Source organism: Trachurus japonicus, chromosome 11, assembly GCF_045865225.1.
Source record: "Trachurus japonicus isolate A0001 chromosome 11, Traja_1.0".
NCBI lineage: Eukaryota > Metazoa > Chordata > Actinopteri > Carangiformes > Carangidae > Trachurus > Trachurus japonicus.
In genome coordinates, this window is record NC_140917.1 from 18237976 (window position 1) to 18265420 (window position 27445).

The window sequence follows — 27445 nt, forward strand, 5'->3', positions numbered from 1 at the left end:
CACCATCATTGATTTGTGTCATTGTTGTTTTGTGTGTTTGTTTTACTGTATGCGAATGATTGTTATTGAAGCAAATATCAGAGGAACATGTGTATACGTTCTCTTGTTTAAAATAAAGACAAACTTGAGACTTCCTTTAAAAACTAAATTGTATTTGTTCACTGTTGGTTAGAGATAATATACTGTGTAAATATGAGGCCTCACACAAGGTCAGTGAAAAAATACATACACAATGGTAGAGTTATTGCATTGTCATCACTTAAGGAAATGTGTATCACATGCATTTTCACCAGTTATATACACTGAATAAATACATTAATAAATGATTAGTTGGACCTTTGAACCTCAGGTGACAGTGTCTCCTAAATGCATGACGAATGATCCCATGGCTAATGTTTAATTAAAAGTGACATGTTAGAATAGAAAATAAAAATAAAATAACATACTTCTTGACTTCTGTGTTGGCACTTTGCAGAGTTAATGTTAATGTTCTCCACATGTGAAGAATCAATAACATCAGGCTGTATAGTTTCACTTTATTAATGCAAATAACACTATTGTAAAAAATATCCTTAAAATGTACAGAATACAAATTGCTACAGATTATAAATAGATTTATTTTTAACATGTGGGGATTTTAAATAACCAAATGCTTCATATTATGCATAAGGCATATTAAAGCCATGAACTTGGATTTGCTTGTTCGTTGGTTTGCTTGACAAGGGACCATCAGTTTGTGTATGACGACAAAAAACTTCCTTGTTAAAACCAACTGGCTCATAACAAAGAAAAAACTGTACTTGTAAAGAATGAGGAAAAAAATGTAGAGGCATTATTTAACAATGAGGTAAGTATTTGACTTGAAAGTACTGTGGGGTTAGTTCTTATTTTACACTTTTAACTGCTGACAAACTCCGGTTGTTGCAGGACTTTCTTGAGCTTCTGTGAAACACATCTTACTGTACAAAACATGTGGGCAGTTATCTCAGAAATGTATGTCCAGCTCCCCAACTCTGTATCTTCTTTCACCACGTTTCCCATCACCCTCCACTGCACATTGTCCATGAAAGCATAACACCCATCAAAACAAACTCTCCTCACGTCTTCCCCACAGCGATAGCAGGAGTTTTGTTTTCAAGGTTTGGCTCAAACGCACAGTTGGAGGCGAGGCTCAGTCCCATGATGTTCCCACACAACTCTTGTGTGGTTAAACTTACAATAAACACAGTACAGCATTACATAAGGCACGGTGTGACTATACTATAAATACTTAAAATCTTCAGTATAGTGAAGAACTTTGGATTTTAAAAACACGTCCAAGGACTTTTTTTTTTCAGTCTTCATTTGGTCTTCATATTCACAAAAAATAAAGTCGGCAAATTACCATTTCATAGTATCATAGCAGTGTAAGTTTCGTAAACTTGCTTCACATGACTGACATGTGATTCCTTCATATCCCCCGTGAGTCTGTGAATTTGATACCCCGTCTTTTTACTCTGGTTTCCAAACACAGAGCGTCACTCTGTCTCCCGCAGACTCTAGACCTGGACTCCTACTGAAACAGTTTTCAACAGTTACTTTGTCCCGTCTCCAGTCGGTCAACTCTCCTACTCCACCTTCCAGATGGCGATCTTTCCGTCGTGTTTGCCGGCGCCGCTGAGGATGTAGCGGTCCTCGGCGGAGCACAGCGCCGTCACCTTGTCGTTGTGGCCGTGGAGCTCCTTCAGGACCTGGTGGCGCTCTGTGTCCAGGATGTAAATCTTCCCTTTGGACGAGCTGCGGCCCACACCACCAACCCACACCTGGAAAACGGACCCAAAAAAAAAAAGATTTAAAACACGACTTCATATGGGTCATTTGTGTATTATTTTGTGTGTGTTGTGTGTTTGTGCATGAGCAGTGTGTAATAACCTGATTTTTAACTTTGATCATGCAAGAACACCCAGTGCAGTCCTGAAGCGTCACGCGGGCAAATGGTTTGGTAGAGTCTTTAGTATGCCATATAGACACTTCTCCTGAGTCAGTACACACACTCCACAGCTCCTCCCTCTGACACACAACCAGAAACAGAGAAATATAACTCACATGCTCTTGAATTTAAAAGAAAAAAACAAAACAAACACCAGATACAGAATCACCATAAGAGTGTACAGGTGTGTGTGCGGTACCTCGGGTAAGAGCAGTATAGAGCTGAATATAGCTTTGGATCCTCTGTGTTGCTCTGGTAGATTCAGACGATGTTTCAATGAACCGTTCCTCCACACCTCCATGATGCTGTCTCTGGAGCCTGGACAGAGAGAAACAGAGAAGAGACTATTTGGTTTCTACTCTCAACTCTCAGCTTTTTTTTAGTTTATCACTTGTGAATGAATGAAACTTACAGCACCACAGTGCGCTGTTCCAGCTGTTGACAGACTGCAGACAATCGCAGGAGAGGCGGAAGTGCCTCCTCACCTGAGTGAAAAACAGAAATAACAACTCATCAAAAATAAACCCACCAATTTCTGATGTAACTGTAAAGAAGAAAAGGGTGGAGTAGAGAAGGCAGTGAGGATCAGTTCATACTTGAACTAGCCAAACTAAATGATCATGCTGCTTCAAACAGACCTGGAGCGTGGACACGTCCCACGCCATCACAGTTCCCTCCACGCTGCAGGAGTACGCCACCTTCTGGCTGAAGAACAAAGCACAATGGTAAAAATGTATTATAGGCTACAGCTTTTACTACTACTACTACTACTACTAATACTCCCAACTACTATCATACGTCTTTTACTGACTTATTCTCTTTTCTCTGTCCGTGTAGACACCTTTTTAACAATGCTGGGTTTTAAAAACGCTGCTTCTTTCAGGGACTTCTCTTGGCATCACATCCTGCTTTGACCAATCAGCACAGAGTAAACCTCAAGCCCCACGCGGGAGTTTTTTGGGGTCGATCTGAGTACCTAGCCCGAAGCAGGGACTCGTTTGATCCAGAACTGATTGACCGACACAATCATCTGCAATCATTTACCAACATTTAATTTACACATGTGGTTCAGCCCGTTTGCTGACTGGACTATCCTGATATGAACATATTAGCCCTGTATTGGCCTCTCTTCATTGGCTCCCTGTTCGGGTCAGAGCCGATTTCAAGGTGCTGTTGTTGACTTACAAAATTTTAAATGGTCTTGCTCCAATCTATTTGTCAGACCTTGTTAACACTTACAGTATGTACCTGTACAACCTTTGCGCTCCCAGGCAAGCGATTATCTGAGTGTCCCAAAGGTAAATAAAAGAACAGCAGGTGAGTGGGCTTTTTCCTTCCGCGCACCTACTTTGTGGAACAGTCTTCCCTTGGACATCAGGCAGTCATGTTCAGTTGAGGTCTTTAAAGCTAAGCTTAAGACCCACTTGTATACTGTCACGTATGAGTAGGTGTTTTGCCTTTTCTTTCATTCTTGTTTGAATTGTTGTTTTATTTTATTCACATACTGCATGGTTCAAATTATAAAGCGTCGACATGTTAAAATATTGCATGTCAACATCAGGTCCATTCATAAAGATGTTTTCTAACAGAATATGATTCCTACAGTGTTATGAATTTGTTGTCTGCGTGGTTCTACATACACTGGCTGTATGATTGACAGTCTGTGTCTGTGTGTGTGTTACCTGTATTTGTCTGTGTCGACAGCCAGACCGGTGACCTCTGCCCTGTGCTCGGTCAGCTGTCTGTTGCACACCATGGCCACCATGCTAATGATGTAGATAACAGAGTCCTCAGAGCCCATCCAGACCTGATCCTTGTCAACTCCCAGCATGCAGTTCTGACACAGAGAGACACATTAGGAGTCACACAGCTGCAAAGTCAAAGTCAAAGATGCCAGGAAGGACGTGGTTTTAATAGCAGACACAAAAACACCTGCAACAGAAAATAAGATTTATATTTTTCATTAGAAGGTACAGTAAGTGATTTGCTTATAATAACTCTTAAATGCTGGATTTGTCTTTGCATGTAAATGAAAAGACAATAAGTAAGTTAAAGCTGAAACTGTTTCCTCAATCATTTATTAGCTGATCACCAGAAACTGTATTTGGAACTGCACCGATAATAAATTGCAATAAATTGTTATTTTTCAAGCAATAAAAAAAATAATGAACATTTACCAGTTACAGCTTCTAAATAAGTAGAGTGTATGAGAGTGAACTGATTACTGATGGGACACCTCTGGCTTTTTGAAATGTAATGTAGGCTCCCACAACAGTGAAAGAGGTGGTTTTATAATATGGTGTAATATGTAACTTCTCCACTAGGTGGTAACATTGCTCAAATAAAGTGCAGTACTTGGACGCAAAACACATTTCTCTGCTTAAACAGAACTATGTAAAAAAAAAAAAAAATGCAGCAGCTTAATAATGTTGATCAACACAAATTTAAAAGAAAACTAAACAGAAAAAATTAATTATACATTTAATTTGCTTGACCTCAAACCATTATTTTCTAATCAGTCGTTACTTCAATCAGCCCTCAGGAGTAAGAGCATGGTCCAAATGTTGAAGACACAACCTGGCAGTGAGGGGTGTACAAATATCACAGCTGGAGTCCAGAGAGGGCACACACTCTCTCTCTCACACACACACACACATTAGGGTTGATTTATTTCATGTGACTGTGACCTGCACGCTTGGAGAGTGCAGGTCGGTGATTAGCACAGTCCTGAGAAGTCACACTCATCCTTAACTTAATTTACCCAGAACGCTCTCCCCTAGGAGCTTTGAGGAACTCCTGCCGACCTCGACTCGTTCACATTTTCCTGCATAAACGTTTGCACAGAAAATGTTGTGCTCTTTGAGGGAGTGAAAAGGTATTCAAAACACAACTCTATACTACACAAAACATGTGCTTGCAAGTCTTAAGATAATACTGGCACAGTTTGAAGTTTGAAGCAACGGGAGCAAAAAATAAATAGGCTAAACCTGAGGAAAACAGTTTTATGTGTATCTGATGTCGGTGGAATGCATGTGTTATTTATCAGCTGATTCTGCCGAGCGATGTGAAGCAACTGCACATTTTGCCAAGTGTTTTCATTTAAGGATGGCCAACTCCCTGCAGCATGAGTTAAAACAGATTCCACTAACTTATTTCTTCTGCTACCTTACAGATAGGAATATATGGTAAGTATATTTCATTCAAACAACTGAGCCAATGGTCTTCAATGCATCTTCAATGCATAACCATAATCCTATCACTTTCATTTTAGAATAAGTCTAAAACTTCCTAATGAGAAACTCTTTTGACCTCAAACAAATCACAGATTTACTCATACCTCAAAAGCAAAAGTCAAAATGTAACTCTCATTGTACAGATTAGTGTATGAATTATGTCAACATAATATTTATTTCTTGTTTCTGTCTCTGTATTTCATAGAGATGCCTAAACGTTTGTGTCAAACCCTTATATGCCATTTCAAAAATATTTAGAGGTTTCCTCCCCCTATGGGCGTTGTCACAGATAACTGTCAAGTATCTGAACTCCATGGAAATGAGACGACTCACTCTAAAACAAGAGTGAACAGTACCGGATGAAATGGAACTGATAATCTCCCACTTTCAGCGTTGATTTTGTCTACATCATGGGAAACATCTGTCTCTCTAACACTGTAGCTGCTAAATGCCCCACTCTGTTTACCAGTCAGTCACCAACTTTATCTGACTGTTATTTGTTGCTGGGCCGATAACATTCAGTGGTTTTTAATAGCTTTGTGGTGTCTGCTGCGTCTAGAAATGACAATCAAGACCACAGAAAGAGAGCTCTTAGTCACAAAACAACGTCTTAAAGAGGCAGGTGGTGAACTAATCCATAATGATTATAGCTGCTTTATTGCCCCTATAATATAATATAATAATAATTCTTCTCCTTCTGTTTTTCATACTAAGTTGTGACTGTAGAAAGAGAATCTACGGTATATGTTCTTGTTCTCCTTACACAAAAAATAAAAGTAAAAAAAAAAAAAAACATAAGGAAACTCCATATCTGCCTGTTGTGTCTCCTGCATCTTTGTGTTTGTGTTAGTGTGTAGTTCTTGACCTGAATGTAGTGTGTGTGAATGTGTGTGTGTTGTCTTACCAGTCTTGCAGTCCCAACATGACAGGTGTGTGTGAGGGACCAGCTGGAGGCATCGAACACCATCACCTTCCCCCCACTCACTGACACCCATAGTTGACCTGGAGCACACACGCACACACACAGACACACACACGGCATATTTATCAGTTATTTCTCAATACCTTATCACAGACTTAATACCTCCAGCTGCCAGTGTTTACTTTTACTCAGCGACAAGCTGAGAACTATGAATACCACAATCTTGTGAGTGAATCACCATTAAAATCCATTTTACAGATATTACATAAACGTTCTAGATTTACAGTCAATTTAACTTTTGTAACAACCTGCCTTATACTTTTAAAACACTTAGATACAGGTCCATGACTTGTACTTTGGAAATACCAGGATATGCTCTGGAGTTTTCCCAGTGTGGTGGGCGGCCCAGCAGTTTGAATGGAAACACTTCATGTTCAAAACTATTTTTCTGCCGCGCAACTCCACCCAGGCTTCACCTAACGGTCAGATTTCCTCTTAACGTATTCATTGCTATTTAAAAAGCGCCACTAGCTGACACAAAGAAAGTGACATCCTGTATTTCATCGGCATAGAAAACAGAGAGGGGGTCTGCAGCGGGGGGACGTATAAGAGAAAGGTTAGACCTCAGAGGAAGATGTAGAAAGTGGAAGAAATAGAGAGTGAGAAGGGAATGGAGAGCAGGGGGGAGAAAAGGAGGGAGAGTGAGGTGGCCATGTGCCAGGAATTCAATTCAGTGACCTATATTCACACTAGAGAGACAGAGTGAGAGGCAGGGAGGGTGGGTCTGAATAGCCAGATTTGTTCTTTTCCCCAACACAAATCCCAACGAGTTGACTGCTATAGAAGAACTGAGCAGTGTCTGTATATGTGTGGATGACTGAGAATGAGTGCGTATGAGTGTGTTAGTGCTAGGGGGGAGAGGTGGGGGGTCAGTTTGTCACCAGCCGGGCATCTAAGTGGCCCCAGATGGTGTCTCCGCTGAAGGACATGGCTTTGTAGTACATTTTAAGCTGCTTCTTACCAGTGCCACATATTGTGACAGCGTGTCTGCCCCCCTCTGCTTCTCCCATAATAAAATCAGAGGACTGGGATTGCCAGCAGGGTGGCAGATTAAAGGGGGGAAAAAAGCCCAATAAAGTGTTTTAAAGTCAAAGCTGAAGCTCTGCTGGAGGGATGAAGCTGATTCAGAGCTTCCACAAGATGTTCAGTTCAGTAATGACTCACATCATTTACATACACATCAGTCATCAAACCATTCAGTGGTCTCTCGTGGTGTCACGTCAGAAAATTTACATGGTGGGCAATTCTCTCCGCGTGTATTTGGGGTTTTCCTTTATATGTCGGATTTCGTATGAACAAAAAGGGGTGTAAAGCGGCTCCGTGGTCTTGGGAATTTTATTTTGTGAAGCCTTTTTTCCAAATTAAAAGAACTATGTTTGAACTTGCTTGTTTTGTCACGCTCATACACCGACTACAGCTCAGTGTGAAACTCAGGATCACGATGCTGATTCATCAAGAGAGGCCTTAGAATTACAAGACGAAACTAAGCCCAAAGTTTAGTGAATTTATTACTGTTAATAGCAGAGAGGTGAACCATAATTAGACAAGTTGTGACTGTGCTTGTGTTTCCAAATGACTTCACAACCCCCACTGGAATATTTTCTATTTATGACTCTTGGACCTGGAGGAAAGGTGCCACTCCCTGTAAGTGTCTAAATTTTAAGTCAGCTTCCTTTTATAGTTTACAGGAAATAACAGTTGAGAGCAACTTTCTGTGCAGCTTTATTATGGTCTGTCATTCTCTGAACGAACGTGACTGAGTGATGCAGAGACGATGGCAAAGCAAAGGTCACCTGTGTGTTTATAAATCAGTCTGTGAATATGTCAGTGACCGCGTGTTGCACGTGTCACAGTTCAAACTCGTGATTGTGAAAATGACCTGCTTCTGAAACAACAAATCAAATCACAGACTGTGACACAGACCGATCAGAGAAAGAGAGGGGAACGTAACACTTAGTATTTGGTTACAGGATAAACTCAGGGGCAATATGTGTGTGTGTGTGTGTGTGTGTGTGTGTGTGTGTGTGTGTGTGTGTGTGTGTGTGTGTGTGTGTGTGTGTGTGTACCTGGTGTGTACAAAAGCACATCCACAGGATGAGGTTCAGCAAGTTCCAGCGAGGGGTTAATTTTGTGCTTCAGTGTTTCTGCTGTTGTCTTGGGAACCATCATGGGCACTAGAGACATAGAAGAGATAAGTCATTGTCCTTCACCAGGTGGAGAATGCACCAACACAGGCTTAAAAACCCCAAACAACAATAAAAACTCCACACAACCTCTGGTTAGTCATTCAGGGAAACACAAAGTTTCTGAACTTTCCTAAAAACCTAACTGAATGTTTTTAAAAATGAATTTTCAATGACACAAATGCAATCAAACAGATCCAAACCAAAGTGAACAGTGAAATTTAAGGCAAACCAGAAAAACATCAATAACCATTATGATCAGTGTCTTTCACTACCTTCCATCTTGATGCGGTCAAAGTGAGCCAGCTTGGAAGCAGCATAGATGGCTTTGCTGCTCTGAAGGCTGCCCACTACTGCATCCATTAACAAAGCATTGGTCAGAGCCTGCTGCATGTACTGGGGGTCCTGGAGAGAAATATGCATTTAGATATACATTTGATACATTTACATAAAGTCCTTCACAAAAAGGAAAACTTAGAAAAGAGGTTGAAAATCAGAAACATGTGGGGTTTGTAATCAAAGCATTTAGCAATTCTTAAAAGATTTTTAAAAATTAAAAAAAATATGGATCTACAGATTATTCTACTGAAAAATAAATAAATTGCTCACCTATGAAGCTAAGTTACTTCTTTCTTTTATGCAGCCAACATGACAAAAGTCGACTATACACAATTTTCTATAATACATTAAAATTCCTACATTTAAGAAGCTGGAAAAACAAATACTGCATATTTATGCTTGAAAAATAACTCATAATAACAACTTGATCTGTTGATCAAAGATCAATTAATTTAAAAAACTGTCTCTTTATTAATGAAATAACAAGGATGGGCACTTTTAATCCACTTTAGTATAAAGTAGAGCAGCTCTTAGTAAACACTGTTTTTTCCACCTTGTCAGATAAGTCAGATATCAATGTGCAGCTACAATATTGGGGCTGACTGCACACACTGGTAGTGAAGTGTGAGACAGTTACATCATCTGGTTTCACAAAGGAAGGTTGTGCATTTATGGTAATTGTACGCATGATGGAATTTTGACCACACTACCAAAGGCCATTCAGTTCACACACACACACACACACACACACACACACACACACACACACGCACGCACTCATGCGCACACACACTGATATCAAGATAAAGGCAAAGTATGAGTAATAAATGAGTAATAAATACACTTAATACCTCACCAAATAATCCTTACTCATGTATCCCTCTTTGTTATTTATGGGGACACACTTTTAGACCCTCATATTGGACACACACAAACACACACACAGTTTAGGTTACAGCTTTACCTTGTGTTGGTCGGCCATGTTGCGTCCGGCCCACATCTCTTTAACCATCAGGTTCCAGAGCTCGGTCTCTGTTTTCAGATTGGCCTCGAAGACCTCCTTCCTGCCTCGAACACGCAGCTTCAGACTGGGGATCCGCAGGAGCAGGAAGGGAGCCGAGGACACTTTTACTTCCTAAAAGGAAAGAGATAAAACCAAGATCTATTACATCAACACACAGCAGCAGATTTTACATTTTACGTCCAGATAGAAGGCGCTCACCCCACAGTCTTACCTCTAAATCTCTGTACTGTGCCACCTCCACGTATCCTGGTCGCCCGTCGGTCAGAAGGAAGAGCCGTCTTTGAGTCATGGCGATCTTCCCCACACCACGGCTCGTCTTGACCGAGGAGGAGAGTTTAAAGACGTACTCGCTGGGTTCAATGTGTTCGGACACAGACGCAGGCAGGCACACCTGAAAATGACATTCATACAAGTCGGCAGCTTTTATTTTCCGCTGATTCATCATCATTCATTGGTGTAAAACCAAGTACCGCTGACAGCTACCAAACCATGCAATGATGCTGGTTTTCAAATCAACCAAACTCACGCTGATAGTTGCTTTTGGTGTTATTACTAGTATATAGTATCTTTGGGGTATATGTTACAAGTAAAACGTATACACAGACCTCCTGTGCCTCGGCCTCAGTCTCCTTCCAGATGGTGTAAAACACTCTGAACAAATCTGGACCGATTTGCTTCTGGTGACCTGCAACAAACACACACAGAGTTTCAAAACGACATATTAGTAGATATCCTGTTCCGAGTCAGCAGAGCCAGAACACACTCAGATGACTGAGATTCAAAACTTTATTTCAGTCTTCATTTACCCAGACATGGCTGACTAAGCAGCCTTCATGGGAATGCACTGCTTCACACTCAAACACACACACACACACACACACACACAACACCTGCTAGCTGACCAGGCCAGCTCTTCTTCTCATTTCATACTGTCCAATGTCACTATGGCTGCGTAGTAACTGTTTGGGGGTTGACGTCTTTACAACAATGACTACATACATACAGTGCAAAGTCTGTGCATTCAACACTTGACCGGCATCCCACACAGACACAGCTCTCAGTTAATGGCCACTGAGAAGTAGTTTAGAAAAGAAAGGCCTTTTCTCTATTTTTTCTCCCTTTTTTAAATTGCAATAGTAACAATTACAATAATAATAGTAACTTTATGGATAGAAGTAGTACTTATTATATTCATTTTGTCTCATTATGTAGAAATAGGTTCCAGGAAATATGGATATTTTTCAAGTATCCGATCGATTCTTTTTTAAATGATTTATCACAGATTTGTCACAGCCAACATCCTGTTTCAGCAGGAAACAAAAATGAAGATAAATTAGAGAATCAATGGGCCCTCAAAACACTGTTCACAAGACTTCAGCAACAGCTCTGTTCATCTTTGTCTTGCTCTTCACTTTTCCAAATAGTCTAATATTCCTCAGGGATCCGACAGTCTCTATCTCCATCTCCAGTGAAGGTCAGAGGAGGGAAACAAAATCTTGCTCGCTATATCCAACAGGATGTAAAAGGTTTTTTTTTAAAAACAATGTGGTGAACAAGATAAGCGCTCCATACTGCTATCCAGCTGAGGATTTTGGCTAAGACCCGATGATTCCCTTCCTCTCCGAAAGTGCTTATCGTGAATCAAAAACAAAATATCCCTCATACCCTCACAGCTCAAATATCTTTTCCTTGACTCCTCGCAAACACGATCAATCTGAGTTCACAGGAATGCTGTCGGGTCACTCTGGCCGTCACTACATGAAACTGGCTGCTCGTGATGTTTGTACTGGGACTGAGGCTCATTTCAATCCCAATGGTGAAAGCACAGACACTTGACTGTCAGCATGGAAAAGGGGGTTAAAAGGCATATAGGTATTTTGTTCATGGTATTTTACCGAGTCAGTGCCAGTAAATAAAGCTCCAGCAGTTACACCCACAACACCAAACAAGCCTGCAGGACAAACTCTCTTTCTTGAAGACGCAGTGAGGTAATGATTAACTCAGGTAATAAATGTTTGCCTGGGAAAAGGAAGGAGGAGGGGTGAAGTTGAAAAACTTATGAGTGTGTGCTTGAGTGTGTTTGTCTGCTGAGGACGTGAAAGCCTGTGAGAAAGGATCCACAAGGCAACACATATTCCATAGTTTCACAGACTGCAGCCTTGCTACAGACGACTCAGAGACAAACTGACAGCATACTGAAGCACTTACCGACAGTCAGAGCATCAAAGAGTCTGTGTATGGTTCCTTGGTCTTTCACAATCCCAGACTCTTGGACACATTTCACAAACTCCTCCAGCTGCATGTATTTCTTCGGCAGCTGAAAGTGCTTCACGCCGCCTTCCTCGTACCCGTTGTCATGGCGCGCACATTCACGCTCATGGTCCCTCTTAATCCGGCTGATGAGCCGTTTGAGCTCTGGACGTCTGTCGGCCTGTGGAGAGGATATAACTATTATTAGTTACTGCTCTAGGCTAGGGCTTCTAGGGCTGTAATCAGTAATTATTCTTATAACATAATCAATTGGGTTATCTGTTCTGCTCGGTATACAAAACAATATCTTAATAGACTAATGAGCAGTGTGTGACTCAAAGATATTTTGGTCAAAAGAAGAAAATTATCCCATTTGAGAAACTGAGGAACATTTTGTTTTTGTTGTAATGACTCAAGTTCAAAGCGATTTTCACAACTGCTGCCGAGTTGTTTCTATTGATCCATGAACCAAACCATATAGTTAGAATAATCAAATCACATTCAGTATTATCAACTTCACCATCATTACTGATATTTTAGCATCTGACACCTGCTGACATATCAGTAACTCACTATTGGATGTATATCTGTGGCTCTGATTGTAATAATGTCAAGTAAATGCAGATAAGAGCATTTCAAACTCCATCTCAGTCTCACTCTCCGTGTCATTCATGAGGACCTGGACTGACCTGTAACCTTTCACTCTCAGGCAGGGAGTCGACCAGCGACTTCACCATCTGAGAGGGAAAGATTTCTGAGTCGGTCTTGTAGAGACTCTGGAAGTCCTCCAGCGCATCCAGACGCCTGGTGGACACAGTGTTTACCAAACCACGCAGGTAGTGGTACCTGGGGAAAAGAGACACGATGATGCACCGGGTTAGGCCTCTGACAAGATTGAGGGTTAATTTCACTGTGTAATAGTGGGCTGTTTTACATGATCTGTGCTGAACTTTATTTATAGATTCCTCTGGTATGCATCAATGATCACCAACAGATAATTTGTTTTTTAAATTCTTTCTTTTGGTCCCCAGTTGGTCCACTTGTCAAATTAACTGCAAAATATTCCATACTATCATTGACAGTATGGAAAAAGTTTGTGTTCCAATAATCGTTTTTTCTAGTTCTCAGAAAAGAAAACAGACAGGGAAAAGAAAACAGACAGGGAAAGAAAAGCAGAAAAACAAACTTGTGTTGTCTCAGATTTGAAGCTCAAACACTAACAAAAGCAAACAAGAGCAAACTGCAGTAAGGAAAGCCTTTGCAGTATTTACAATGAAGATTTCAGCTTTCTTTATCCTTTGTACCTGGCCAGCAGAGCAGACTCGTCAGGCGGTGTGGCGTTAATAGCCTTCCCCAGTGAAACCACCATGTCAGAATAATAGTTCTGTATATACTGATAGGCCAGAGGAGGGGGGAACTCTGGAAGACGGAAAACCTTCACTGGTTTCTGAGGAGACTTCAACCCTGGAACAAGGAAAAATGAAATTAGAAGTCAACTGACTCTTTATCGACTCTCTTTCTATCTTATTTTCCTCCACTGGTACGCACCAGTGTCAGGAGTCATCTTCCTTAGGGAGGCTGGTCTGCTGCAGGTGATGGTTGTCATGGAGTCGCTGGCATGTTGCTGCAGGTTAGGCAGGCTGGCTCCCAGCCTCTTGCTCAGTCTGTTGTCAGGGTTGATGTAGCTGGTGTAGCCAGTCCTGGACAGCTCGGACATGGGCGGACGCCGAGGACTCTCTGTCATTGCACGATTCCTGCAGAAAGAGGAAGATGGGATTATGATCGGTGCTGATAAATGCAGGTATTACGACAGGTTTCAGCAGATAAAACTATAGTTCTAGTAAATATATATATACATACATAAACACACAACTCATTATTCCCTTTACAAATGTATAAAAACCAAATGAAAGTTGTGCTTCATGAAGTGCTACACCAGCATCTACCTATCAATTATTAACAATTATTAACAATTATCAATCAATCAATTATCAATTATTTTCTTTAATAATTATCTGATATATCAGATATTATGAAAAGAAAAAAAACACAAATATTAAGTTGGGTAGAACCTGAAACCAGAAAATGGATTAGCTGACTCATCTACCTCGTTTAACAGGTCAAACCAGTTTAGGTAGCCTAAGAAAAGAATCCACATTACTGTAAGTATGTGAGAGAATGTAGGACAGGAGGTCGCATCATTACTTAACCCTGAATAAATGCTAATACAGTGACACCCATCTGTATGATCATGCATATTGGTGTCAAAACACCCGTTGATCAACAAAACAGCTAATATGTCATGAAGAATGCAGCTTTATAACATTAAGTGTTGCCTGATTATCTCTACTGTATACCTCAGTTATGACATAATACATGCCCCATACCTGTACGCATTGTTACGCGTGTTCTGCTCCATGCGACTGAAGGTGTCGCTTTTCCTGTTCAGCCTGTCTCGAAGGAACGAGTGGAAGATATGAGTCTCTAATACCTGGAGAGCAACATGCAGGGTTTTGTTAGTAGTACGTAGTGTGTTTGCCTGTGGATGTGTTTGTGTGTAAATGGGTGTAAGTACCTTCTTGTAAAAGGACTGGTCTGCCGGCTCCCTGGTCCTCAGAAACTCCTCACTGTTAAACACTCGGTGCTCATGGCTCAGAAAGTCCTGCACCCCTCTGACAGAGGAACAGACAGAGGAACTTTTAGACTGATAAAATAAGAGGTGATGTGATGAAAACAATTTTATCAGGGAACACTCACAGATCCCTACCTGAAAATGTTGACCACTAGCTCCAGCGCTATGTTTTGTATCTGTGTGTTCAGTCTCCTCTGCCAGTCTCTGCGTTGGCACCGCATGGCATTGGCATCAGTGCCCGCACCGAGGTGACACAGCTCCAAGTCATAATGTAGCTGGAGACACTCTGCCCTGGACAAACACCCACAGAGCATGTAAGAATAATGCAGTCTATTACGGCCTTAAATGACTCTGAGTTAATAGAGCATTTTAAATTGTGTTGCATTTGTAATTTGATTTAGCCGGCATTTGGAGGGCAGATTTAATTCTAGCTTCAAATCTGTTCAAGCTTTGATCCAAGCCGAATTTCCACTGCAGTTTCTAGAGCCACAGTGATACAGTCAGCTGGTTATACAGTATATTTATGTTTACGATTAGAAGTGGACTGTTTCTTGATTGTAGAGTATCCAAGGGGTTTATAATCACTCAAAAAAGACAAAATCAACACAAACTGGCGTGGCTTCATCATAAAGCAACTTTAAAAAGTATGATCACAGGGACAAAACAAAAAAATGAACAAAACAAAAGAAACCGATTCAGTCCGAGATGGAATATGCAAATGCAGGAACACAAAATACAAAATGACAAGACAACATACAAACTCTAAATAGCAGAGTGTATCCATTGTTGCATGTGTCACCTTGATATAAAGCTCTCAGCTGCAGCCAGTGGAATAGGTGGTAGGTCAAGGGTTTCAGAGCAGGACGACAGAATGAGACCATCATCGATATTGACCAGGATTAGGTCCTCTGTCTCCTGTATACAAGCACCAACACACACATGTACACACACACATACTTATTGTAGGTACAATGGGTACAGTTCATTTCTGCACGGTCTAACTGAGCCCTGCTCTGTGTGACTAACAGAAAGCCACTGTTAAATGTGAACAGAGTTTCTGTAAGACTCTGAATAAAGATGAGTGCAGTGGAGAATAAGCACTTATTGTTAAATATGTTACATAAGCCCAACCAACACAATTGAAAGACTGGTCACTCAAATCACGCACTACCCATTTAAACATTACTTGTTTGCTCTTTCTGAAATGGCCAGGATTTTATAAGCCAGAGTTAGAGCTATATTTGTTTATCTAGTAAATCCACTGTTTCTGCAAATAGCTGAAATAAGTAAAACAATTATTTCCGTTGATTAAACAGCATCATATTGTTATTTTGTTATTTAGCCAACATTGATTGTTTCCATCATCCTGGGCAAGACAAGTCAGATTAGCAGGATTGACCAACATGACTTGAGCAAAAGTAATGAATCAAATCAAATCGAGTTTATTTATTTAAAAAAAAATGGGAATGGCAGAGGAAGCCAACCTGTCACCATCCTTAATGATGATTTTTTTTTTTTAAAAGCCTGTGGTGTAAGACAGTGACACTGGTGCACTCACAGCAGCGACCTCCTCAAAGTGACTGATGTGACAGCCCATCAGGAAGGCGGTCGGAGCCATGAGGAAGTCCAGCATTCCTCTCGCCAAGACAGGAACATAAGGCTGCTGCCAGGACAGAGGCTGGAAGAAATGACACAATGAAGGAAGAACTACAATTTACTACCATTGTTAACAAGTTGTAAGTATATAAAAGACACGATGTTCCCCTCGAACTGACCTGCAGGTACAGCAGCAAACTCTCCGCAACCAGAGTGAGTCGAGCCCAGTCGGATGAGAAGAAGACCAACCTCTGCTCTTGGAGGAGGCAGGACAGCACCTGCAGAGGGGGGAAAGCCTCACAGGGTCAAATGATAGGACTGCACTCAACACTGTGTACTGCATTACTTCAAATCAAGCCAGGGCAATTTTATTTGTATAGCCCATTTTTACAAGCAGTTTGTCTCAAAGGGCTTTACATGGCATCATAACAACATCTTCTGCCTTTAGACCCTCACATCGACTGAGGAAAAACTCCAGAAACCCTTTTAACAGGGAAAAATTGGAGAAACTTCAGGGTGAGCAACAGAGGAGGGATCCCTCACCCAGATGGGCTGTTCCAGTAAATCCATGAAATCAATAGGCATTGCAACAGGACAGTCTCTTATTGATGTGTGGCATGGTCAGGACTCAGGCCGCAATTGATGATGATCTATGACTTATCCATAATCGATTAACGAATTAAATGCATGTGAAAACGCCCATTAAAATTTCCCAGACGTCAGACCAAATCCAAAGGATATTTAATTCCTTGACGATTGACGCAAACTGTTGGTCCATTATCAGAAATACTGTCAGTTATTTTTAATAGAATCCACAGTTTGACTGCTTCCTCCTTTTGCCTTTGTACCATCGACTGAATCGCTTTAAGATTTCTCCTTGACATGACAAATACACACACAGCACCAGGCTCTGTGTCGTGAATTACCTGGAGGAGTGTCGTGTGCGTGAAACAGAGGAAAGGTAGATGCAAGTTGATGTCAATAACTGGGCTGTCCTGATCGTCCCTGGACGGAAGAACCACCTGGAGAGGACGGAGGCTGAAGGACTAACACAGACACACACACACACACACAATGCTGTTAAGATAAACAAACGGGGCAGACAACGAGTGAAACAACTTGATAGAGGAAGAAGAACCAAGTGTTTTCTGACCACATGTAGCTGTCCAGGAGGGGGCAAAGGGACCAGTGACAGCTTGGCTGAAAACTCCTTGATTGTCTCCTCAAAGTCGGCTTGTCTTGCCGTTCGCAACTGGACCATGAGACTGAGAGGGTGGAGACAATGTAGGTGGAGAGCTGGCGTTAAATTGGTCTGGATTATTGAATATTTCCCTTCAGATCAAGGTTATGCATCATTTAATAGAAATGTATTCTTACCATGACAAGCAGTCTCTCAGAGCATTGTAGTAGGGGAACTTGGAGATGACACAAACAGCGAAGGGCGTGTAGAGACGGCTCTTTGATGTATTCCATCTGTGGCCATTTTGGACAACGCCTTCATGACAGGACTGACAGAGTAATGAAAAACAGCTGTCTGCATTCACTGGATGGATTCAACATGTTTTCAGTTCATTCAGTACTAGAAGACCATGACAGATAGATTTTCACAGTGTGTGTTTGTACCTGCACAGCTCTGTAGCACTGCACAATAACTCCATGGGTTCGGTTCCCAAACAAGTCGGTGAAAACCAAGAAGTGATAACTGTCTTCCTTCTGCTCACTGGCTAACTCCAGACCACCTATGAAAATCAAGGAGATACACCACTAAACAGAGCACATTCACATTGCAACGGTGCAAATCCTCATCCCAGTGGACAATATTTAAGGGTAAAGAGGACTGTTAGATACCAGTATAGTCCCAGATGATAGTATATAATATACTGTATATATGTAGATATGGGTATGTATATGTATACTATATATGATATACCAGGGAAACAGAGCTGTGGCAAGGCGATGAGGTCCAGATCCTTTGGGACACTGATGTCCTCTGTCGCTGATGACACTTCAGCACGACTAGCTGTGTCTCCATTAGATAATAACTCTGGTACACGGTCACGTCTTTTCTGAAAAACAAAAATATTTTTAAAAATTCCAAAAACTGTCCATTAAAGCAGAAGTAAGCGACATGTTTAGGGTGTTTTCACATATGTGAAAACACCCTAAGACTTATATTAACACAAACATTCCGCTTACTTCTGCTTTAATATATTTATATATGCACTTATGTATATTTAGAATTGTAAATAGTATAGGTGAAATACCTTCTTGATGAAACTCTTCCTTCTCTGGACACGACTAAAAGCTGGACCAATCGCCTGACTAGAGTTGGTCTCCTTGGTAACAAATGGGGGCGCATGCACCTGCAGAACCTCAGCTTCCAGCACAGGATGTTCGTTTGTCTTACTCTGCTGATGAAGCTGAAACACAGTATGGAGTTTTTCATTCGTTTTTGGTAAATGTCGTTGCCAATTTTCTGAAGTTAGGTGACATGTTGTGAGCATTAACTCTTCTTTGTGATGAAAGCAACAAATTGTGTGAACTTCCAATATATTATGATCTGTAAATGTTTTGAGTTAAGAAATACCTCACACTATCAACATATCAATGATCTAGAATCAGAGTCTATGTTGACATTTAAGACAGCAAACAGTAAATGCTGCCAACATCTGTGTGTTTGCTTACTTTGTGTAAGAATTTTCTATTTAACATTGTGCATACAATTTGACCTCAGTCTCTACTCATACAGACCTGATATATGTCTCGAAGCTTATCACTGGGGGCCCCAACCACTACACAGGCCTCCAGCAGTCCAGACGGGAGCTCTGCCATCACATCCAAGCACACACACGCTGCTAGAAACACACACAACAACATTCATTTAAACTAGATATCATTCAAACTAAGAGCCATACACATGAAACATCATAAGACAATACAGTACATTTTGTCAATAATGTTTGTCATATACACCAAGGCAGCGTTCCCTTTACGGTCTCTGAAAATAGAAATTAATGAGCACAACTGTTTGGTGGAAAAGTTGGATGTAAAGGGTTTTTGCACTAAAGTAACCTTCAAAAAATGCTGAGACAGCTATATGGTTAATTTTTTGGAACTTCCTGAAAAAGAAAAGCATTTATTACAATGTATTAGATCAATGTGATGACATGAAACTGAGAGATCACAGAAAGCCACTTTTAAATTAAGACAACCTAAAAAGTGCTGCAGTGACGCTTACTGTATAGTCATTCATCTTTTAAGCATGACTCAGAACAGATTCCCAAAACAGACAATGATCTCATTTGGGTTCAACTTTATCGGATGACAAAACCAGAGCTTGAGCAATCTTTCTGTAAATTAAAGCTGTGACTTTATAAATAACAAGCGAGCAGACTCTTGGTTTTTTAACTACCCATGTACAAATCTCTCTTCCCACAACTTCCTCCAGATGTACACCTCAACACATGTGCACACAATATTACACAATCCTGCGTGTACACGCAAGAGACACATACACACAACAGATGTTAGGGTTTTGGTCATCGCTGCATGGTGTTGAACTGAGTCTGAGAGAGAACAAAGAAGAAGAAAGCGCTTCGGTTTTGTATACTAAAAACGGACTCACCGGATTTGGCTATCACTTTGTATAATTGCTCAAATGTTCAGGCTATCAGGATGCAAATATGTTCTTTTTACAGCTGAGGAGAATTAACAGTTAGGCTAATTATAATTTACTGATATAGATTATTGTATTGCCACAGTCTATGAAAATATAAAAACACACAAAAGTTCCATTGGTCAAGGTTGGAAGTTCACTATTATTGTAGTTTTGAACATTTTGCAATAATCATGAGTATTGCAATAACACATGTGACACATTTCAATTGCAACTGTAAATTTCGTACAAGAGGGAAAAATTTGTCAATGTCTGATAGAGAGTTCTCTGTTCATCTCTTTTCATTTTGAACTGAGCTAAGCTACAGAAAGCCACCGTCTCTCCATCTAAGCCCTGGAGAGTTCAGAAGTCCCCCTGTGGTACACATACCATTGCTCAGGTATCATCAACATACAGGGTGCTGCTTTGTCCATATTAACCGTCCTACCTACCTACGCATCCGTCTGTCTGGCAGAAGCAGATCCAATACTAAACATCTGACTTGCATTAGTTGCAGCTACAGGCTAAACCCGAGGAAGAGCGCTGTTTGGTTGTCCTCTTTCTCCCAGATTTTCTTTTGGTCCTCTCTCTCTCTCTCTCATCACACCTCCCTGGCTTTGTCCTTTGTCTCCTTCTCACCTACAACTCCATGTTCTCTCTTTTCTTTGTATTGCAATTTTCTCTCCTTTCTTCACCTTTGACACGCTTGCCTGCTTTCTTTCTTTCTTCCTTTCTCTCTCTCTGTCTTCAGGCCATTCCGGCCTCTGACTAACTACCCTGCTGTGTCACAGACACACACGCACACATTTAAGTCATCTATTCCCTGAAAACCCCTAATTTTGCAAACCTGTGGGGGTGAGTGTGTGTGTTTATGCTGCTCATAAACTAAAAGAAAGGCCAACAAAGTTTTTAGAGCTATCTTGCTCACACACACAAACACACACATACCCAACTGTTTACTAAAGTGAGGATGTCGTGAAGAAAAGAAAAACAGAGAAAATGCATCAAAAGGTTTTAACTCTCTAAATATTTCCAGCGTTTTACAAAGATTTTGGAAAGAAAAGGAAAACAAACACAATGAGCAGACACTAAATCATAATAGAGTTGAGAGTAGTTTTAAGAAAGTGACCCCATGCTGTGAAATGAACACATCCAGGACTTTTAACAAACAAGTTTGGCCTCATATTTGAGAGAGGAAGCTGCTTTGATGAAGTCGGCAACATGTTGCACAGCAGTTGCTGGTACTACAGTGTTTTACAGAACTGAAAAGACATATGAAAGAAGGCTGCTTGCAGAAAAGAAGTGGTTAGGAGAAATGGCAAGCTTAGGGTGAAGAGTGAATTTGCATCACTATGGATTGGATTTATGAAATCAAAATAATCACCAGTTTCTCTTTCTGTTTCTTTCTTTCTTCTGTTGCATGGAATCAGTTTACTTTATAAGTGAGTCTCTCTCTATTTTAAATGCAATGACACCACAAACTTGGCAGAGCATGAGTTTTTTTTTTTTTTTTAACATAGCTGTTCATGGGGCACAGGAAGAGGGTGACCTCTTAAAAAGGGCTGACATGCCACCTTTAATGGGCACCAGACAACATTTACTAGGTCCAGTCATTCATGACCAGAACCAGCTGACAAAATAAAGAAAGGCATGCAGTAGGAAATGAGTGTGGCATATGCCTACTCAATAAATACTGTTTTATATACATACATAATATATTCCAGATTTTTCTTTCCTTGCAGCTGCCTCTAACTTCAATGCTGACGGTGAAAAAAATAGTCTACTTCAATAAATTGGGAAGCTAGAGTCATATTTAAGCAGGAAAAAGGCTGTCACAATAAGCGATATATTTATAACCTTCTATTTCATAATGCAACGTAAACACGGTGAAGGCGCAGGACACCGAGTCGTCGGGACTAGTCTAAGTTAAATTTGGGACACAGCGAAGCTTAAAAATAAAAGACAAACCTTAAATCACTCGTTTCCCATTTCCACGGACGGAGGGTGAAGTTACACTGCTGCCAGCTCCGACTCTCGCTGTCATGAACCTGTTGAGTCTCATTAACGACACAGTAGCCTACTGGCTCCAATGTTAGCGCTAACTTTTACAGTACACACTGATTCTACTGTGACTCCCACACACAAACACACACACACACACACACACACATCCACTAGGTTGGTTTACCGCTGGTCTCTGTCAAACTCTACGTAGCAGCGCCACGTCCACTTGGACTTCCTGTGTTGCAAATTTCAAAATAAAACAAATTTCTTACGCGGTTCAGGACACGGCAATAACAGTTCTAATAGCGCCATCTACTGTGCTGATTTACTATACTGTTATATGCGAATAAAAACGTAAGGTTACTCACGTAACCCCGGTTCTCTGATAACATAGTGAGGTATCTCAGCCTATAGGAGAGCGCTCTCAGCGGTCGATTAAGGAAGCTCCAATGACACCACGTCTGTCAGAAAACAGACCAATGACAGCAGTGACAGGAGAGCCCATCTCTCCCCTTATAAGACACTGCAGTCACTGAAACCGGCATTCTCAAGCGTGCGTCTTCCTCGCGTAAGCAAGGAGGGGAGTGTGCTGAGATACCTCACTATGTTATCAGAGAACCGGGGTTACGTGAGTAACCTTACGTTCTCTTTCTAACTCCGTTCGGTATCTCAGCCTATAGGAGATTTATACAACTCCCGAATTGCACCAAGCTTTCCGAAGCCGATCTTCCAACAGTTAATAAAAAACGAGGTGTAAATTAGACAGCACCCACTTGAAGGACAGAATGAGCCAGTGAAGGTGCTGTCACGTCCAGTCTGTAAAACCTGGCAAAAGTATGGGGTGAAGCCCAATTTGCGGCTTTACATATCTCCTCAATAGAGACTCCTTTAAACAGAGCCCATGAGGTGGCCGTGCCCCGAGTTGAATGAGCTCTTAACGCCCTCGGGGGCTGTAAACCCTTACTCTCATATGCTAATCTGATAGCATCAACTATCCAGTGAGATAACCGTTGCCGTGAAATGGGTTTTCCCTTGTGGGATAAAGCCCAGGACACAAACAGCTGGTCAGCTCTCCGGAAGCTCCTTGATCTCTCTATGTACGTGCGTAAAGCGCGCACCGGGCAGAGGGAGTTCAGCCTCTGCTCCTCAGAGGAGGAGAAGGGCGGTGGGTGAAAAGCCCTGAGTTCAATAGGAGCACAGTGATAAGATGAATTAATCACTTTCGGCATAAATGAAGGGTTGGGGATAAGGCAGACCTTATCGAGACCTGGAGAGAACCGTAGGCAAGACGGGTGGACAGAGAGAGCCTGCATTTCACCTACTCGCTTAGCTGTGGATAAAGCCAAAAGCAATGCGGTCTTAAGTGACAACAATTTCATGTCAATTTCACTCAGTGGCTCGAATGGCTGATGACACAGGGCATCGAGCACCAAGGAGAGGTCCCAGGAAGGGAAGAGAGGTTTGGAAACAAACAGTCTCCGACGTGCACCCTTCATAAAGCGGCGCACTAGCGGATGCTGGCCGGCGGTATCTCTCCCAAAGCCAACATGGCAAGCAGAGATAGCAGCAAGATAGACCTTGATGGTAGAGAAAGCTCTCCCCTTGTCCATCATGTCCTGTAAGAAGCACAACACTTCTGACACGGAGCACTGAAACGGAATAATATTCCTCAGTCTGCACCAGTCTTCAAATACACACCATTTAGCGTTATAAAGTGAGCGTGTGGATAACGCCCTGGAACCCTGTATGGTCTCCACCACTCTGGGAGGCAGGCCAACAGCAGTTAAATTCAGCCTCTCACGGGCCAGGCCCAAAGAGCTATGCGTTCTGGGTGAGGATGGAAGATTTCTCCGTTCGCTTGGGACAGAAGATCCCTGCGTAACGGAAGAGGCCAGGGCTCTGCTGAAAGCAGCTGGATTATCTCCGCTAGCCAGTGTTTCCCTGGCCAGCGGGGGGCTATCAGGATGAGGGATAGACGCTGTTCCCTCACTCTCTCTAGAGTGGGAGATATCAGACTGAGAGGGGGAAACGCGTAAAGTAGCGCGTTTGGCCACGGATGAGCCAGCGCATCCACACCCAACGGTGCATCGTCGCGCGCCAGGGAGAAGAACAGAGGACACTGGGCGTTTGCCCGCGATGCGAAGAGATCTACGGAAGCCTGGCCGTATTTCTCCCATACCTGTCTCACCACCTGGCGGTTGAGGACCCATTCGCCGAAAACGGGATTTCCTCTTGACAGGAGATCTGCTCCTGTGTTCAGTCTGCCCGGGACGTGCGTCGCGCGCAGAGACAGCAGATGCGCACTGCTCCACATTATTATGCTGTGAGCCAGTTGGTGCAGCCTTAGGGAGCGAGTCCCACCCTGGCGGTTTATGTAAGCCACCGTCGTGGAGTTGTCGCTCCTCACTAAGACATGAGAGCCCTGGAGAAGAGGCAGGAAATGTTTCAGAGCTAGAAACACCGCCAGTAACTCCAAGTAGTTGATGTGTGCGCAGCGGAGCTGTAATGGCCACGTTCCATTCACTGATCTGCCCTCGTGAACAGCTCCCCAGCCGGTTAGGCTCGAGTCTGAGGTTATCACCTTTCTCTGTGACACAGATCCGAGCGGAGCTCCTTGACTGAGGAGTGCTGGATCTCGCCACTGGCTGAGAGCAGCGAGGCAGGATGCCGTCACCGTAACGGGGCGAAAGCGGTGACGTCGGGGGCACAGACGTAACGCGGCAACCCACCGCTGAAAGTCTCTCATTTTCAGTAGTCCAAGTGGGACTACAGCCAGGAGTGAGGCCATTAAGCCCAGCAGGCTGAGACATGTTTTGAACGCGACCGTGCGTCCTTCGCTGAAGAGGGACAGGCACAGGTGAAACTTTTCCCTCCGTCTGTCTGTCAGAGTGGCCCTGAAGCGGACGGAGTCGATTGTGATGCCCAGATATTCTATACGCTGTGTTGGCGTCAGGCAACTTTTTGTATAGTTTATTCTGAAACCCAAATCTGTGAGATGAGTTACGAGCGTGGCTGAGTCTCGTGTTGACAGAGCTTCTGAGTGTGAACAGAGAAGATAATCGTCTATATACGAATGAATTCTCAGACCTGAATCCCTCAGAGGGTTTAGAGCCGCCTCCACACATTTTGTAAACACTCTCGGAGCCAGGGAAAGTCCGAATGGAAGTGTCATGTATTCGTAGGCTATGCCCTGATAGGCGAACCTGAGAAATTTCCTGTGTGCAGGATAAATATGAACGTGGAAGTATGCGTCCTGGAGATCGATTGAAGTAAACCAATCGTCTGGACGTATAGCTCGCGACAGCACCGTGAGGGTGAGCATCCTGAACTTGTATTTCCTGAGATAACTGTTCAGAACACGAAGATCTAAGATGGGGCGCAGTCCCCCTCCCCTCTTTGGAACAGTGAAATACCGGGAGTAGAAACCCTCTTGGATTTCTCCCTCCGGTACGACTCTTATTGCTCCCTTGCTCAGCAGGGAGGAGATTTCTCCCTCCAAAACCTGAGCTGAATCCCCACTTGCGACCGAAACCAACACGCCGTTGAATTTGGGTGGTCGAGAGGCAAACTGCAGTCTGTAACCCCTGAGAACTGTCTTCAGCACCCAGGGATGGACAGCTGCAGCCTGCCACCTCTCTGCCCGGCTGGAGAGCGGAGCAACAGCGCCCTCTACTGGAGGAGAGAGCAGCCGTGACGGCGGCGGGACGAGCCCTGATAAGGGGCTCTGATTCGGGTTTATATTTTGTTTTTTGTTTTTTGTTTTTAGCTGTGCCCTCGGCGATGAGCCTGGCTGCAACAGCTGAGTTTTTATTTTCTTTATTTGTGGGGGGAACATGTGGTGTGCACTGTGGTGAAACTGTGCTTGGTGGCCACACGGGAACAGAGAAAAACCCCCGCCTTCCAGGCCTGAACTGGGCTGGAGGGGGGGTGAAACTACGGGCACTGGGGGAACATGTGCCCGGGAAGTGAAGCGGCTGCGGGTCGGGGAAACTGAACGAGCCGCCGCGCAGCGAGCTTCGGGACAGACGTGACTGTTGTGCCCTCTCCGTCGTTTCGCGGGCGGAGGGAGGGCCGGTGGGTCTGTCCCGGGGGGGAGATGAACAGGGACCTCGTGGTGCTGAAACGAAATCCCCCCTGTGTGATGAGGCGACCCGCTAGGTAGCCCGCCTCTTCTTCCCGTCAGGAGGAGGATGGGAAGGGCGGTTTTTCGCGGCAGCCGCGGCGAAAGACTGCTTGCCCCACGGTTTTGATCTGGGGTTTCTCACCTCGGGATTTTCTGCTCTCACCTCGGGCTTGACGTACCGAGTGTGAGGCTGGCGACCTCTGGCAGTCGCAGCGAAGCTCTGGCGAGAGGGCTGCGGCGGGCGGGGAGCGGGTTTGCGGGGAAGGCAGAGGTTGAAAGCCTCTCCCTCCTTCTTTCTGACATCACACGCCTGCTTCATGGTTTCAATGGCGGGACCAAACAAGCCCTTTGAAGGGTCAAACTGCGCATCCATGATGTCCTGCTTCTCCTTGTCTGCCAGGCTAGACAGGTTCAGCCACAGCGAGCGCTCACCTGCTACAGCCAGACCCATGGAGCGGCCGCTACCCTGGACAGCTCCCCGAGAGCTGCGGAGGATGAGATCTGCTGTGACGCAGATCTCTTCCCACACAGCCGGGTTGGGAGCGCCAGAGTCCAGCTGCTGGCCCATGTCGACCAGCAGCTCGGCGTGGTAGGCAGAAAGGAGGGTGACGACGTTGAGTGCCCTAACAGCCTGGGCTGAGGATTTGTAGATCTTCTGGTACATGGAGGCGGTGAGCCTGTCCATTTTACCAGGGAGAGAGGGGCCGGATGCCGACATGGTCGCGCGGCGGTCGGGGTGAAGGTGCGAGGCGACCGAAGGCTCCACCGGTGGGGGGTTAGAGAGCCCGAGCTCCTCCATGCCCTGGATATCCAGACCTGAAAAACCCTTGACGGGCACCCTGTGTCTCAGGGGTTTATCCCAGTAGCGCTTAACTTCTCTGAGACAGGCTGGCACCATGGGCATGAGCTGTTTGGCAACAGTCAGCGAGGTGGGGAGGACTTTGCCGTCGTACAGGTCTCTCTCGGGGCCTTGGCCGGCCTGGGGAGCTGGCCACTCGAGGCCCAGTCTGGTCGCAGCACGCCTGCAGACGTCATAGAGGTTGACGTCGGGAGAGAGGGTCGGAGCCGTCCCGCTCTGGGAGCTGGGGGATCTGGATGGCTGGTGCGGGAGGATGGCGTCGTCGTCGTCGTCCTCCGGATCCTCGGCGAGGATGTCCGAGCCCACGTCGTCATCCTCGTCGGCCACGCCATCCATCATAATGTCCTCGTCGAGCTGGGTGAGCAGCGGCGGGAAATCAGACGTGTCCGCAATATCCCCCCAGCTGCGAGACGGAGGCTTTGCTGGCTCCGCATCTCCCGATAAGGAGGCAGAGAGCGGGGGGTCTGCGTTGGGGGCGGCTGCCACGCGCAGTCTCCTCTCCAGCGTCTTCGACGACATGCCGGAGCAGGTAGCGCATGAGTTGGGGTTAGCAACTGCGAGCTTTGCGTGGCTGATGCCCATGCATACGATGCAGA

At 43.7% G+C, this 27445-nt stretch overlaps 1 protein-coding gene across 2 annotated transcripts; it reads right to left on the minus strand.

Moving 5' to 3' along the window:
• Positions 1–516: 516 nt before the first annotated feature.
• On the minus strand, positions 517–22131 carry dennd3a (DENN/MADD domain containing 3a). Of its 2 annotated transcripts, none has more exons than XM_085791479.1 (30): positions 21832–22131; positions 18960–19063; positions 18473–18628; positions 18139–18274; positions 17832–17947; positions 17586–17716; positions 17362–17473; positions 17135–17254; positions 16388–16486; positions 16171–16290; positions 15412–15527; positions 14748–14903; positions 14556–14652; positions 14368–14471; positions 13529–13734; positions 13285–13444; positions 12670–12826; positions 11939–12161; positions 10336–10415; positions 9942–10121; positions 9671–9841; positions 8643–8772; positions 8251–8358; positions 6107–6204; positions 3652–3806; positions 2608–2674; positions 2382–2454; positions 2169–2287; positions 1912–2049; positions 517–1802 (listed from the first exon to the last, which is right to left on the minus strand). In XM_085791479.1, the coding sequence occupies exons 2-30, from the start codon at positions 19038–19040 to the stop codon at positions 1608–1610; spliced, it is 3804 nt and encodes a 1267-aa protein (XP_085647605.1). In that variant the 5' UTR covers positions 19041–19063; positions 21832–22131; the 3' UTR covers positions 517–1607. The 2 variants fall into 2 exon arrangements, with proteins under 2 accessions (XP_085647605.1, XP_085647606.1); XM_085791480.1 differs by having other exon boundaries at positions 18960–19060; positions 21832–22069.
• Between the last annotated feature and the right edge of the window lie 5314 nt (positions 22132–27445).

Excerpts from the sequence above, each read along its gene's own strand:
- dennd3a (XM_085791479.1), bottom strand. The coding sequence starts at position 19,040 with ATGGCAGAGCTCCCGTCTGGACTGCTGGAGGCCTGTGTAGTGGTTGGG. Across the intron at positions 12,827-13,284 it reads GAGTCTGCTCTGCTGGCCAG|GTACCACTACCTGCGTGGTT; the intron begins GTACAAAGGATA and ends TCTTTTCCCCAG. Across the intron at positions 2,288-2,381 it reads GAACAGCGCACTGTGGTGCT|GCTCCAGAGACAGCATCATG; the intron begins GTAAGTTTCATT and ends CTCTCTGTCCAG.